The 15,859-nt window shown below is 34.5% G+C and overlaps 1 protein-coding gene across 1 annotated transcript in view; it reads right to left on the bottom strand.

Annotated features, from left to right (window-relative positions):
- LOC108364653 (protein lozenge-like) overlaps positions 1 to 14,528 on the bottom strand; it is a 49,442-nt gene extending 34,914 nt beyond the window's left edge. Inside the window, exon 1 of the mRNA XM_017618413.1 lies at positions 14,042 to 14,528. Coding sequence (XP_017473902.1) covers positions 14,042 to 14,243 — 202 coding nt within the window. The 5' untranslated portion in view covers positions 14,244 to 14,528. The remainder of the gene's footprint in view (positions 1 to 14,041) is intronic.
- Between the last annotated feature and the right edge of the window lie 1,331 nt (positions 14,529 to 15,859).

Raw genomic sequence — 15,859 nt, 5'->3', positions numbered from 1 at the left:
TGTGCGTACGTCTAAAACACTGGAAGCGTGCCTTCCGCCTATCACAACATGATCGATTTGGTTTCTCGTTTTTCCATCCGGAGACAGCCAGGTAGCTTGATGGATCTTTTTATGCTTGAACCTAATGTATGTATATTACTTCCGCTTACTTCGCGGCGCCTAATAAGAAATTTTGCGTTGGCCAATGCAAAAGAGCGTTTAAAAACAAAATTAGTCTGTAAAGTCAAAATTTTTGACTTAAATTGAAACCACTAAGGCGCAGTATCCTCCTCACACATAGGCCAATAATAGTAACGCTGTGATACCATATGGAATACCAATCCCTTTCGGTGTCATGAGCTTTACCGGTGGTCTTATTTCCACCTGTGAGATCTCTGCCAAGCATGCGTAATCTTTTTGTATGATCTTGCAACTACAACATTGGTGCGATGTGTATGCTAATAACAGTTCTTATAGGGAAACTCAAGAGCACAGAAGTGCGTTTTCTGTTATAGGAGGGCCAAGAATCCTCGCTGTCTCACAGGATGAAAAGTTTTCCGGTACATTGCTAAATGAGTCGTGTGATCTCTTAGGTATCTTTCAAATGACGAAATTGATATACCTACAGTGATCTTTCCTTGTTAATTCACCACTTTTACAATTCGTGGTAAAATTTATGAACTGATTTTTGGGTAGATGCAAGACCGCATGATCGTGCATGAGGGCGTCAGAAAAACTTCACAACATCCTTCATTTAGACATCTGAAAACTAAATTCGTATAACTTAAACATAGTGCCAAAGCAGATCAACCACACGGGGTTTCTATACATTTCGGCTGCAGCGCCATCCATTGGGTTAATTTTCTGCAAAACCATTGCTTACCATGAAATGGATATGTACGTGCTATGAATCTCAACCTTAACTCCAGCGGCACTAATCGGGTAAATTTGTATCAAAAGACTTTCCATCATACAGGTACATAGCTCACATTTAAAATTTGAACGAAATCGGTTAATAAATACGATTTTTATAAATAACTCTACTCCAGTACCACCTAGCGAGTTTTATAGTAGCATGTAATTGGACCATATATGTATGTAAGATAACCTCCGACAATCTGACGGAACTCTATTCAGTGTTTTTTGAGTTTATTCCGAACAACGAAAACGGCTATCATTTTATGCAAATAGGTATAGAGATAGGACAGATTATAGCGAAACTCGTAAAAGTAAAACTTTGTGAAAAATTAAAAAAATTCTTCAAAATTTTCACATAAATTTTACCATACTTTAGAAATCTAGGATAAAATGGTTCCAAATCGAATAATACTTGCGCGTTTACGTACATGTATATCTTTCCAGCCTTTCCAATAATTACCGCTTTTCGCCATAACTACGGTATTGATAACATATNCCATTGCATTTTCTGGCATTCTTTTGGAGTTTTGGCAGATCTATTAAATATAGTTGCTATGAAAAAATGGTTGAATAAAAAATTGGGTATTGTTTTGGAAATCTACTGAAGAGAAACAGAGTTTTTCGATCGAAAGATTTTGATTTTCAAGAATTCTATACTATTTCTACGAAAAGTGGCTTTTTCTCTTTTTTTCAAAATAAAAAATAGGGATATATTTTTTCGGTATAGAACACTCCTAGGGGGATAGATCATAAAGATTCCGACTTTACTTTTTCACATGCATTTTTGGACCCCCCTAATGTATATACATATGTACATATGTATGTATATGTAACCACGAATGTTAATTTCCAAGAATTATAGGCCAGTTTTCAATTATCTTCATTTGTATTAGTATTTTTGTTTTCAATAAATTAACAGCTTAAGCGCCACTTTGTTGCTTTCTGGAAATTCGCCGCACAACGGTAAAAAACCACTTTGAATACGCACTTTAAGGTGGTATTTCCGGAACATCGAACAAATATCTGTTCATTAATTTGCAACGATGTGTCATGTGAGCGGTATTAGCATTTACGTACATACATACATATGTAGGTACAATGTATGTGTGGTTATTTTTGACACACAAACTTGTAATCGAAGCATAAATGAGGCTAATTAATGTATATACATACATTAGGGTGGTCCGAAAAGGCATGTGAAAAAGCAAAGTCGGAATTTGAATTCTCTCGCCTCCGAAGATTGTTCTATATCGAAAGAAAGTTTACACTGTTTTTTTTTTTTATAAAAAAATACCCTTTCCATGGATATTATATGGGGAAAAAACAAGTTTTAGTAAAAGTGGGAATTCTTGAAAATCAATATTTTCCGATCGGAAAACTTTGGTTCTCTTCAGGAGAGTTCCAATGACGATACGATATTTACTGGAAGTCTCCTGAATAGAAGCGAAGTATTACATATCGAAAAATACTAATTTTTAAGAGCTCCATACCATTTCTACCTCTAAATATTTTCTTATTTCAAAATACAAAAGCAGTGGTAAAATTTGTTTGATATAGATCAATCCTAGGGGATGAGAGCATTGAAATTCAGACTTTACTTTTTTTTACTACCCTAATATACATACATACATACGTAAATATGAAGAATTGAATCACTAACTTGTTGAGTGTATTTAATACATTTCCATGAAATGAGGCGAAACTAAAAAGTACTAAAAACAGTCGTAAAATCGTTTAAACTAACTAGATTAAGCGAGAAACCTTCGAATTGTTTGTGGACACCAAAGAATTTGTGACTTTACTGAAGGAAATTCCTGTAATCTTTCAGAAACAAAAAAAAACACAAAAACACACGGTTGGTATTTGTCTTCGTATTCGTATTGGCTTTCACATTTGTCTTCGCAGACACCTTCGGATTCGTTCTTTATCCTTTTATTTATCTTCATCTTCAAATTCGTTTTCATCTTCGTTTCCATATTTTTCTCTTCATATTCGTCTTTGTCTTCGCCTTCTTCTTCGCATCCATCGTCGTGGATGTCTTTGCGCTTGTTATCGCTTACGTCTTTGAAAAAAAAAAAAATGCTAAAAACCAACCAATTTTGAATGCATTGAAGCCATCGTCATCTCCAGGAAAATACCTTCCGAATAGTGCTCTTGGTTTCAAAGTTAGTCCGGTAATACCGCCAATCGAAGGCAGACGTATTACATTTATTATCTATGTATACATAGTATAGCATTTTCAGTTTAAATGAAACGATTTTCAAATGAAGTGAAACCTTTTTCAAATTAAATGAAACCTTTTTCAGCTTAAGCGAAACTATTTTCAAATTAGATGAAAACTTTTTCAGATAAAGCGAAACTTTTTCTAATTAAATGAAACCTTTTTCAGATTCAATGAAACTATTAGAAACGCACAGTTGAGTAGTTACGCTCAGCCCAACAGTTGGCAACTTTCCGCCATTTTTTCCAGCGGAAAATTTTTACGCTACCTGAACTCAACGTGTTGGGCTTAGCTTATATTAAATTTAACGCCGCTTTGTTAGGTGGCAGTTGCAAACAAATTTTTTATATTTTATATTACTGACGTGATAAAGTAACTAAAATCTTTTATAATAATACTACGTTTCTAAATATATGTTTTTAAGATGTTTGCTATATAATTTTACAATGTTTAATTCGTTGTAACATTGAACGATTTTTTCAACACGGCGGCCGCTCAGTGTTGAATTCTAAATGGTATCGGCGCAACTACATATCTCTATTTGTTCCAATTTCATTTGTTTACATTTATCAGCTGTTCATTTGGCAGCATATTCATCAAGCTGTTTCTAAGGCGTAATTATTGGGTTCAACAGTTGCCAGCAGTTTCTTAGCAGATGAGCTAAACAGCTACGTCTTATGAACGCGACCAATGTATTCTTTTTCTGAGTAGGGTTGCCACCAAATGAAAGTGCATGGCCTTCGCATGTACAAAAACTTTAAGTTTTTGGGTAGGGTTGCAACCTTTTTTAAATTACTATCTTCTATACATAGTATTTATAAAGGAAAAGCGAAACATTTTAACCACGCTATTGAGCGGATTTAGACAAGATTTTTTATGTATATAATAAACGAAGTACAGGATAACATGATTTCTTTCTCCAAATATGTAAATGTACATACATATGCAGACATTCAGTGCGTGGCGAAGCCTCGCGCATCCGTGGCCGGCTAGTATTTTTATAATCAAAATTTTTTATATTCGCTCAATTAAAGTCTTAACTACATCTGCTAAAAGCAGAGTCGGAAATGAAAGATAAGCACTTGTAATTGCACTCTCCTCAAGGAAGCATTTAAAAAAAAAGTAACAACAAGTAAAGCAGTCTTATAGCTCAGTTATGCATACTTGGGGTATAGTTTTTTCACCTTTCCAAAAACTACCTTTACATGGTAGGGCGGTTTTACGCCTATTTAAAACGTCTTCTCTAGTATATATGTTCAGTTTGACTTTATGAAATAAACTTGCGTAAGTCATAAATTGGCGATGGCACGAGCATTTTCCAAAATTCCATAATAATCTGATTTATTTTTAAGAGATTGTTGTGAGTAATAACTTTGAGTAAACTAAAGTCCATAAATTTCGAAATATCAAGTTTCCGTAAATGAAATAAACTGAATAAAAAGCAAAACATCAAACTGTATTTAAATTTGTTTCCTGTTTTTTGGGCAGATTTCCAATCATATTCAACAATAATTTATTGCTCATCTAAGCGCTTAAAATTTCTTGCTTTTTTTTCGACCCCATTCATGACGAAATGCACAAATGTTTTCCGACAATTTCTTGTGATTTGTTAGCGAATAACGACATATACATATAAACAAAAATTACATTAAAAAGTAAAGTCGGAATTTTAATACTCTCACCCACTAGGATTGCTCTATATCGCAAAAGTATACCCCTATTTTTTATTTTGCTATCAAAAGACATTTAGAGGTTGCTCAAAGCGATCAAAGCTTTTCATGGATTTTATTTATATGGGGGGGGGGGAACAATTTTTCGTAAAAGTGGTATAGAATTCTTGAAAATCAGTATTTTTCGATCGGAAAACTATGGTTCTCTTTAGGAGGCTATTATTATTATATCAAATCGTTCGTCGGCCGCTTTGGTTTAGTGGTAAGCAGTGCGCGCTTCCACTCCGCAACGCCTGGGTTCAAGCCCTGGTCAAAGCAGCATCGCAAAAAATATAGAAAAAAGGTGTTTTCTTAACAGCGGTCGTCCTTCTGCAGGCAATGGCAAACGAGTGTATTTCTGCCATGAAAAAGAGCTTCTCATAAAAATACAATCGCCGTTCGGAGTCGGCGTAAAAGTGTAGGTCCCTCCGGTTTGTGTGACAACATCAAGGCGCACACCACAAATCGGAGAAGCTCGGCCAAACACTAACATATGTATATGCGCCAATCTATTATTATTATTATTATTTGTTTATTTAAAAATTTTTTAATGCTATAGATTTTTATTGGTCCCCCCATTGCATTTTTCGGGGTTTTTGGGGATTTTTGGCGGACCTATATATTATAATTACTATGAAAAAATGGTTAAATAAACATTTGGACATTATAATTGGGAAACTCCTGTAGAGAAACATAGCTTTCCGACCGTAAAATATTGATTATTAAGATTTCTATAAAATACATGGACAACTTTGACTTGATTTCAAAATCCAAAAATAAGGGTATAACTTTTTAGACATATGTAGAACAATCCATAACGGAGGAGAAATTTTAGAAAATCAATAAATAAAAAATACAAAACTATATGCGCAATTCGAATTCGTAATTATGCTCTCAATTTCCACATAAGGCCTGCATTTTTCATCGTTGATACAATAAAGTAAGCACATCGGTAAGTACTCAATTGGTACAGAATTGAATAAATTGATATGCCACGTTTGTGTAAATCAAGATGGTCGGAAAAATATAAGGCTATCAGGAAATTTTCTGAAAATCTTCCTGAAGTTGTGGAAGCTTTAGAAAAGTTGTTAATTCAGGTAAACTTTACCACAAGAACGGTCAACGAAAATGAGTACTGGCGATGGTCTATAAAAACCCCGTGTCTGGATTCACTAACGCTTTTTTGCTGTCTAGATTGCACCCATTATATTCAATTAAAGCTCTGCCCAGAATGCAGCGGACAACGGTAAAGCGTTCGACGGTTAACCGCTATCAAAATTCATAATTGCGGTGGAAACGTTTTTACCGCCGACGATTTTCGGTTGATTTAAATTTATTTCTATTTTTACCGCCCAGTGGGACGGTGCAATGTTGATTCATTGTTGATTGTAGTAATTTCTATTATTAACCGCCTTCACAAAAAGGAGTAGGTTATCAATTCGTCGGAATATTTTTTTTTTGTTTTTCTTTATGTATGTTAAAGCATAAACACGCGGCAACGTTTATCCGGAATTACGGCGCAATTGATCTGATCAAAATGGTGCATTGACAAACGACAGTAATGCGGATTTACGATCCGCGAGGTCGTAGGATCGAATCCCACGTCTACTACAATATTAATTTTTTTTTCACTCAATCATAAATTCTATATTTTTTTTGAATTGTTTTTAGTTAGTCGTCTTTGACATTTAAAAAAAAATTAAACTCTAAAAATTTTAATTAACTAATAATAAAATAAATAAAGCGAAATACAATAAAACAAACGAAAATATAATAAAGTAAAATTGAATATATTAATCAAATAAAATTTAAAAAAACTAAGTAACAACAAAAACAATTTTTATACCCGACCGCACTTGGTATATTAATTTTGTTCACATAACGGTTGTTTGTAACAGCCAAAACGAATCGAGATAGATATAGACAAATGTATACATAAATGCTCATAATGAATAGAGAAGTCGATTAAGCCATGTCTGTCTGTCCGTCTGTCCGTCCGTCCGTGTACACGATAACTCGAGCAAAAATTTAGATATCTCAACGAAATTTGGTATGTAGGTTTCCATTAATCCAAGGTAGGTTGGTATTGATGGGGTTGGTAAAATGGGCGAAATCGGACTGTAACCACGCCCACTTCCCATATAATGGTAATTTCCAGAAATACGAAAATTGCGACATTTTAGTAACTACTGAAGATAATTCACTCAAAATTGATCTTTACAATAATTTTCAGACGAAAAAAAGGAATATTATAAACTTTTAGAAAATGGGCGTAGCCACGCCCACTTATGGTTACATGTGTATGGCTTGGTAACCGCTGCACCAATTTCTTCCAAAACTTGGCACAGTTGATGGCCTTGGTACAGCATACTAAATGGCCGAAAATCTAAAAAGCGGACAATAACCACGCCCACATCCCATATAACGGTAATTTAGAGAAATACAAAATCTTCGATATTCAAAATTGATGCTTGCAACAATTCTTTACCAAGAAATACGCTTGTGGTAAAATTTTGGTATGTATATCGGTAACCGTTCTACCAATTTCTACCAAACTCGGTATTTTTATTGTGCTTGCCACATAAAAGCAGAACGTTGAAATTATTGAAATCGGACTAAAATTAAGGGCGCTTTTCATATAACGGTAACTTTGAGAGATGCTTGAAACTGTAATATTTCGAAATTTAAGGACGCTAATTTACTCAAAATTGATACAAGCCAGCTTACCATCTAGCGGTAGGTTTCGGAAAGGTGAAAAAACAAATATTTAATACTTGCGCCGGGTATTTAATGTTCGGCTCCGCCCGAACTTAGACTTTCTTACTTGTTTTTTTTTTTGCAATCGCTCCAACCGAGGACCGAACCTGGGATCTGCAGGCTTATAGTACGCAGCCCTCACCACTCGGCTACTGCGGATGAAATAGTTGACTGATTTGTTTGCGTATTTGTTTGCTCAGAGAGCGTAGAACCCGAAGAAAATTCTAAACTCGCATGGACATCCACCTTGTCGGTAATGCAGTCACCCTATTAATTCAAATAAGTTCTTATTCAATTTCAATTGGATTCCTATCTGAATTAGTATGGATAATTCCGAATTAGCGAGTTAATCCGGATCAACGCTGCCGTCTGTTTATGCTTTCCACACAACTTTGTACCACGTTTACCCATTTCTATAATTCTCACAAGTGGTCCCATACTAATTTGGTTTAAATCCGATCATTGTATCATGACGGAATTAACAACAATCTTAAACTTGTATATGAGAATTAAAGTCGGGTTTGTTTTTTGCTTAGAAATACTTGTTTTCTTAAGTTTTCCAATGTTTTCATCCATTATTATTTCAAAAAAATCTACATATACGCACATACCGAAAAAATATTTAATTTTAATGATTATTTTCAAATAATAATGACAACTGACGTAATTGGGTTTATTCTGGCAATTGTGTTTATTCTGGCTTTACCGTCGTCCGCTGTAATTCTGGGTAGAGCTTAAGTGTTTCAGTGAAAAGGTACAAAATAACGCGAAGCATTTTCAACAGATCCATGATCTAGTTATGGGCGATGAACTCATTCTTTGATATAATTTATGGAAAAAATAGGAAAAGAAATTGTCTGTAAAAGATTTGAAGGATGTTGAAGTTGTATATCTATTTCCATGCACAACAGCGACTGAGGAGCTATCGTTTAGTACACTTCGTATAATAAAAACCTGGCTCAGAGGCATAGCAGGAGAAGAAAGGCTTTCTGTACTATGCGTCATGAGCGTCCATAAAAAACTCGTTACCGAAAACCTCTAGATGAGTCAGGAGGAAATAATCGAAAAGTTTGCTGAAATCCGAGACGTTTGTTGTTAGCGTAAAAATGATTAAATAAAAATATATCAAAAAATTGAACAATTATATTTCAATAGTGTTATTGAGCTTTGTACCACGATTTGTTTGTTGGGAAAAATTGGAACAATGCTTAAGCGGTAGAAGTTCTAGACTTTCGGCAGGGATTGAACCCGCGTCATTGATGTGCAAAGTCAGAAGCGCACACCCCGTAAGCTTTTGTTGCTAATTCATTTTTCCTTATTCAACCTATGATAGTAGATCAAGTCCAGCTGATTCGCCGCTATTAAAGCAAGACAGCGTGGATGTTATTGTTAATTCCATACATGAAATATTATCATTGCATCGTTTTTAGGGCAGGCTCATCGCAATCTGAAGAAAATTACAAAAATTAAAACTTATTACAAAAAACTAAAATTCAAAAATTTTATTGAGGTTGAGGCCGGGGTTTTTTATGAAAATTTTGTGCAAAAATAACATCTATACTAATTATATAAAGAGAAGTCCCTTTTTTCTAACGGCTGGTCCGAAAATTTTACTTTCTTCCGCTAGGTGGACTAGGCACCGATCTATTCGAAAAAATCTTATTATGGTCCGATTTGCTTAAAATTTGGTACGTAGGTAGCTTTTTACCTAGATTAGCATATACGATCCTGTTTTCCGAGAAGTGGACCAGGGACCGATCTATTCGAAAAAATCGTATTTGATAGGTAGCTTTTTGCCTAGATTAGCATATGTGATTCTTTTTTTCCGGGAAGTGGACCGGAACCGATCCAAACGAAGAAATCGTATTTATGGTCCGATTCGCTTAAAATTTGGTACCTAGGTAGCTTTTTTCCTAGATTAGCATATATGATTCTTTTTTTCCGGGAAGTGGACTAGGAACCGATCCAATCCAATAAATCGTATTTATGGTCCGATTAGATTAAAATTTGGTACATAGGTAGCTTTTTGCTTTGATTAGCATATATGATTCTTTTTTTTGTGAAATGGACCAGAGACCGATCTATTCGAAAAAGCTTTATTTATCGTCCGGTTTGCTTGAACATTATCACGTAGGTAGCCTTTTCCTAGATTAACATATAGGATCCATTCTTTACTCTAATATGTTCCGTTTTGTTAGAAATTTGGCGCGTAGGCAGCTTACTGCCTGGATTAACATATAGGATACTTTTTTCTTATCGGTGGACCAGGAACCGAGAATTGAATGATTGTTTTACAGTTCGAAGTATTTTAAGGCGCCCCAAAGCAAGCGGGTATTGGCTTTGTATCGATACTTATTATCTATACCAATTATATTACGAGAAGTGCCACCTTTTTGTAAGAAGTGATCTCGGGAACGGCTGTACCAATTTTTTTGAAATAGAATTTTTGGTTATAGACACCGCATATTTCTGAAAGCATTAGAGTCTTGGAACTTGGTATGAAGGTTTTGAAATCAATCCCTTGGAGAAAAGTGGGGGCTATTGGTAAAGAGGGCGTGGCGCCTTCCAAACATACTGAAACTTGTACCTATCTATAAATACATATATAATTCTTCGGTACGTGTGTTTTCGAGTGAAATGGTTTTAATGAAATTTTTGTCCTAAAGTCCCTGTATAGTTTAGGTTCACAACTTAAAATGCCAAGTGGAGCTGGAGTCGAGTTATTAAAAACCGTATTTATGATCTGATCTAGCTAATATTCAAAATATGTATTGGTAACGTGAAGGGAAATATCTCTGCGCAAACAAATGGCTCGCCAGGTGGCTTTGGAGTCGAGTTAGTACTAAAAATCGTATTTATGGTCCGATTTGCCTCATAAACAAGATGTAAATTGGTAACGGTAGGGGCAATACTATTGAAAAAAGAGTCGCAAGGTGGCGCCGGTGTCGAGTTATTGCTGAAAATCGTCAAGTGAAGTCATTCGGAGACACCAGGGATCAAAATCAAATTACCACCGTCAAAATGACCACCATAACCATTGCGGTCTTTGCTTTACAGCGACTAAACAAAATAAAGACAATTCTTGATGAATGCCTACAAATTCAATTGTAACACATTTATGGTATTTAGTCTGAAATAAGTCTATGTATATTTTATTTCTGTGGACTAATGATGTTCTCTCATTTTGAAATCCCCACCACCTTTTCTATACAGATTCAAGGACGATTCAACATCGACCCGGATCATTGATTCCGCAAGAACTTCTTCACGGTCATAACGCTTTCGTTAGGTTATTTAAGACGGCAATGGAAAATATGGTTTCTGACGACCAAAAAACCAAATGTGAACATAAATTGCTTTGTACCAAATATTTGAATAAAGAAAGAAATTTTGGGCGGGACGAAGTTGGCCGGGTCTGCTGGTTAATTTACATTTTGGTAGAAGTTATAGCTGCTAATTCGGAAATCAAAAATTATTGAAATACTTGTGCGTTCAATCAGATTCATATGGGACATTCTTTAAAATATTTACACCTCAATATTTTTTTTGGGGTGAAATATATATTTTTTTATAATCTTTATCGAAAAAAAGAAGACACCTATTTTTTATTTCGTCATGATATTCGAAATTCGAAAAAAAAAATTCCCGAAATTTTTAACGTACGGAGAAGTATCTTTTTTTAATTGTTTGCAGTTAATAAACTATTTGTCGGAGAAAATCAATTGAGGTATCAAAATGTGCGTAATTACCTCGGCTTTCCATGAGAGTGTGAGATAGAATTTTTGGCATTTTTTTATTTTTTATTTTTTTTAGTAACTTCATTATGTTTTATTTTTATTGAGCTTTGTACCACGATTGTTTATTAGGAAAAGTTGTTAAAGCAACAAAGTCTAAGCGGTAGAAGTTATAGCAGCTATTTCGGAAATCACCACATCTCTTCATCAGGCTTCTTTTATTCTAGACTTCAGCAGGGATCGAAACTGCGTAATCGATGTACAAAGTCAGAAGCGTTAACCACTGAGCTATGTAAATCCCGTAAACTCTTGTTGCTAGTTCATTTTCCTTATTCAACCAACTACTATCAAGTGCAGCTGATTTGCCGCTATTTAAACTCGACAGCGTGGTTGTTGTTGTCAATTCTATACATCCATTTGCTTATTTGCTTTTTTGTATAGTTTCAGGCAGGCTCTTCCTAAACTATGTATTTGTCAATGTTATTGTGGCTTTTGACATTTTATTTTTAATATTTTTATTGAGCTTTGTACCACAATTGTTTATTCTGTTCTACCGCCTAGACTTTTTTGCTTTTTCAATTTTTCCTAATAAACAATCGTGGTACAAAGTTCATTATGTTTGAATTTTTTTTTCAACCTGAATAGTTGTCCAACTACATGGAGTAAGCTGTAAAAATTTGAAAATGGAAACACAAAGCTGTAGATGTTTTGAGTTTTTTTCATACCTGTACTTTAGTATAAACTTTGAAAAAAATAAAAATCAAACATGATGAAGTTAATAAAAAAATATAAAATGCGATTTTTAATGAAAACAATTTTTTATTTTAATCTATCTCACATTCTCATGGAAAGTCGGGGTAATTAACCTAGTTAAGGTAGGTTCTCCGACAAATAGTTTATTAACTGCAAACAATTAAAAAAAGTCACTCCTCCGTGAGTTCAAAATTTCGGGAACTTTTTTCGCAATTTTTGACGCAAAGCAATTGTCGCTAACTGGTTACAGATTCTCCCTCCTGAAGTACAAAATATCGCAAAGAAGTACATTTGACTGTACTTCAAAGTACGAAGTACAGGAGCGAAAAAAGAAGTACTGTACTTCCGAAAGAAGTACGGTTGGTCACATTAATCATGACGAAATAAAAAAATATGTGTCTTCTTTTTTTCAATAAAAATTGTAAAAAAATTTATTTCACCAAAAAAAAATATTGAGGTGTAAATATTGTATGGAATGACCCACATGTTACATTAAAAACAGTAATTTGGAAAATTTATTCATTTTTGGCATTCAGTATGCAATTATACTTTTTGTAAAGAAAATATTTGCTAGTTTTCAATTAAAAAAACAACCAATCCAGAGAAAAAACTACCAAACAACGAAATTAGAAAACAAGTAAGAAAGTCTAAGTTCGGGCGGAGCCGAACATTAAATACCCGGCACAAGTATTTAATATATGCCAAGGCGTATCAAATAAATTAAAGTCCTCAAATTTCGTAATTTCGAAGTTTGAAGCAGTTCTGAAATTTTGTTGTATGAAAGCGGCCCCAATTTCAATAATTTTCAGCACTTTGCTTTTATGTGGCAAGCACAATAACCATACCAAGTTTGGTACAAATTGGTAGAACGGTTACCGAGATACATACATATATGTGATCATAAGTGGTCGGAGCCACGCCCATTTTCCAAAATTTTATCACAAACGTATTTCTTGGTTAAGAATTGTTGCAAGCGTCAATTTTGAATAAATTAGCTTTAATATTTACTGATTTATCGAAGATTTGTTATTTCTCTAAATTACCGTTATATGGAATGTGAGCGTAGTTATTGTTATTTTAAAAATTTTCGGCCATTTGGTATGTTGTGCGAAGGCCAACAACTGTAACAAGTTTGGAAGAAATTGGTGCGCGGTTATGTAATGATTTGCTAATTTTCCAAAAATTTATAATGTTCTTATTTTTCGTCCAAAACTTATTGTAAATATCAATTTTGAGTGAGTAATCTCCAGTAGTTACTAAAATATCGCAGTTTTCGTATTTCTGACCGTTATATGGGAAGTGGGCGTGGTTGCAGTCCGATTTCGCCCATTTTCAATACCAACCTACCTTGGATAAATGGAAACCTACATACCAAATTTCGTTGAGATATCTCAATTTTTCTCGAGTTATCGTGTACACGGACGGACGGACAAACGGACAGACGGACGGACATACAGACATGGCTTAATCGACTTCTCTATTCATTCTGAGCATTTAGGTATACATTTGTCTATATCTATCTCGATTCGTTTTGGCTGTTACAAACAACCGTTATGTGAACAAAGTTAATATACCCTTGTGCACAAGTGCGCTCGGGTATAAAAATAAAGGAAAAACAACCAAGTTTGATTGGAAACAACCAACAGTGGCCACAGTGCATACAACATCACTAGAAAAAGCGCCTTCTAATATCACAGATTTTATTGTATGAACGCTACATTCGTTGAAAAGTACAGGTAAATCAGTAAAAGCAGTTAAATTGTATCACATAAAACTCCCATTAAAAGTTATAAAGAGTTAATAACATAATTTGGCTCAAGCTTGCTTTCCCTGCTTAACAATCAACTTGATTAACCGAAAAGTTATACAAGAACACTAATGTTACAAGAAGTCCGTTAAAAGAAGTAATGTTGGATAATAAATTAGAAAAATGTATTCATATACATAATAGTATATGTATTAAAGTTTACCTGATATCTCTGCCGCATTTGGTTTATACGCATCTGTATTTATTGTCCGACTGCTATTGGGCGATGAATGATTGGCTAATTGTGGCAGTGTGGTAGCATTTGTAGACACAGCCGTTGCTTGGCGCATGGAGCGACGCACTTCGTAGTCACGCATATGGCTGGGGTAAGATGATGATTCCAAAAATGTTTGACTTATACCCATTGCACGAAATGGATGTGGGCCAGGTGGACCTGAAATAAATGCCAATGCTTCAAGAATTAGGATTAAAAATCAAATTTTTCTCGCACTAAGCAAATAGTGTAAGTGTATGTATGTTTATATGTGAGTATATGTATATATGTAAGTATGTACATGTATCGTTTGAATGCAGAAAATTAGCTGTTAACGAAAACCCAATAAAGATGTAAGAGCGTGAATGATGTAACAGGTCCATCGGGAGACGGGCCGGGTCCCGATGTATAAAAATATTTTTTTAGTAATCTTCGTGAATAAATTTTAAATGTCTAATATCGATAACAATGTCACATCGTTAGCCTAACACAGACGGATACTTTTTCCTTTTGCAGAGTTTCCTCGTTCAATTCAATATATGTATGCAGGGGAGCACCCAGGAATATATTTTAGGGGGGGTTTTATATTTCTGAAAATATATCACCGGAAAATACTGAAAATTTGCTTCAGATAATACCCTCTTTAAAATCCATTTATGCAAGTTTTATGTACAGTATGTAATAAATAAACGTTTTAAAATTCATAAAATGCACTTTATTTACAGATTAACAGACCTCAAACGCTTTTAACCGACTTCAAAAAAAGGGAGGTTATCATCTCGCCGGAATACATAACATTGGACCACGTGAACCGTTTTCAATAATCATTTTTTTATTAGAAAGATAGTACCTCAAGGTTCGTCCCGTAGTTTGTTTTAGAGATCCGATGATTGGATCATGAAGAAATTAACGGTATCCCTAAATTTGAATATGAGAATTGAAGTCGGTTGTGTTCTTTCCTTAAAAGCTACTTGTTTAATAAAAAGTTTTATAAACTCAAGATGCGCTCAAGTTTCAAAAGTACCTAATATAAAATTTTAAAAAAGAGGCAGTAAAATTAAATTTATTGATTCCATGAATTTTTGCACTTCTATGTTAATTTTTTCGATTTCTGGTTTTCGGTAGAGATGGTGGTTTTTCACGATTGCTAAATTTTTTCAATATTTCAAATACCGAAAAAATTAACTGAACTCTCAAGAAAAACGAAAAATTCATATAAAACGACGGACGAGAAATCGAAAAGAAATCAGTTTGCAGCTCTCAAGAAAAAAAATGCTTGTATATTTATTCCCTCATGAAAATTTACAGCAAAAGCGAAGCGCTTTTTCAAGCAACAGAAATTATAATAAATATTTCTTATAATTTCCTTGAGAGCTGGATTCTTAGCTTTAAGATACAGATTGTATTTGAGGTTATTAGCTTTAGGGGGGGTTTGAACCCCAAAATCCACCCCTTGTGTGCGCTAATGTATGTATGTATGTGTTTCCAAAAAAAATTAATGTTCATTCAAGTTCCTTGAAGGCATCACATCGTCTCATCATGTTTGCAATGAAGCAGTATAACAGACCACTTACATACGTATTTGGTGTGGGCCTTTGTTCATTAATTGCAGTCAGAGTTTTGAGCCAAACAGACCCAAAAAAATATATATATTCAAATAAAGCTCCCTCTTTTTTTGGCGCTGCATCCGCCTAAGCGAATTTAGCCAGCCGTTTCCCTCCTGTCTCAACGGACACCAATCGGCATATATTAATCAGGGTTGGGCAC

Source organism: Rhagoletis zephyria, unplaced genomic scaffold, assembly GCF_001687245.7.
Source record: "Rhagoletis zephyria isolate East Lansing unplaced genomic scaffold, Rhagoletis_zephyria_1.1 Rzeph_scaffold_01624, whole genome shotgun sequence".
Lineage (NCBI taxonomy): Eukaryota > Metazoa > Arthropoda > Insecta > Diptera > Tephritidae > Rhagoletis > Rhagoletis zephyria.
The sequence above is the reverse complement of the archived record's forward strand: the minus strand, read 5'-3'. Positions and strand labels throughout refer to the sequence as shown.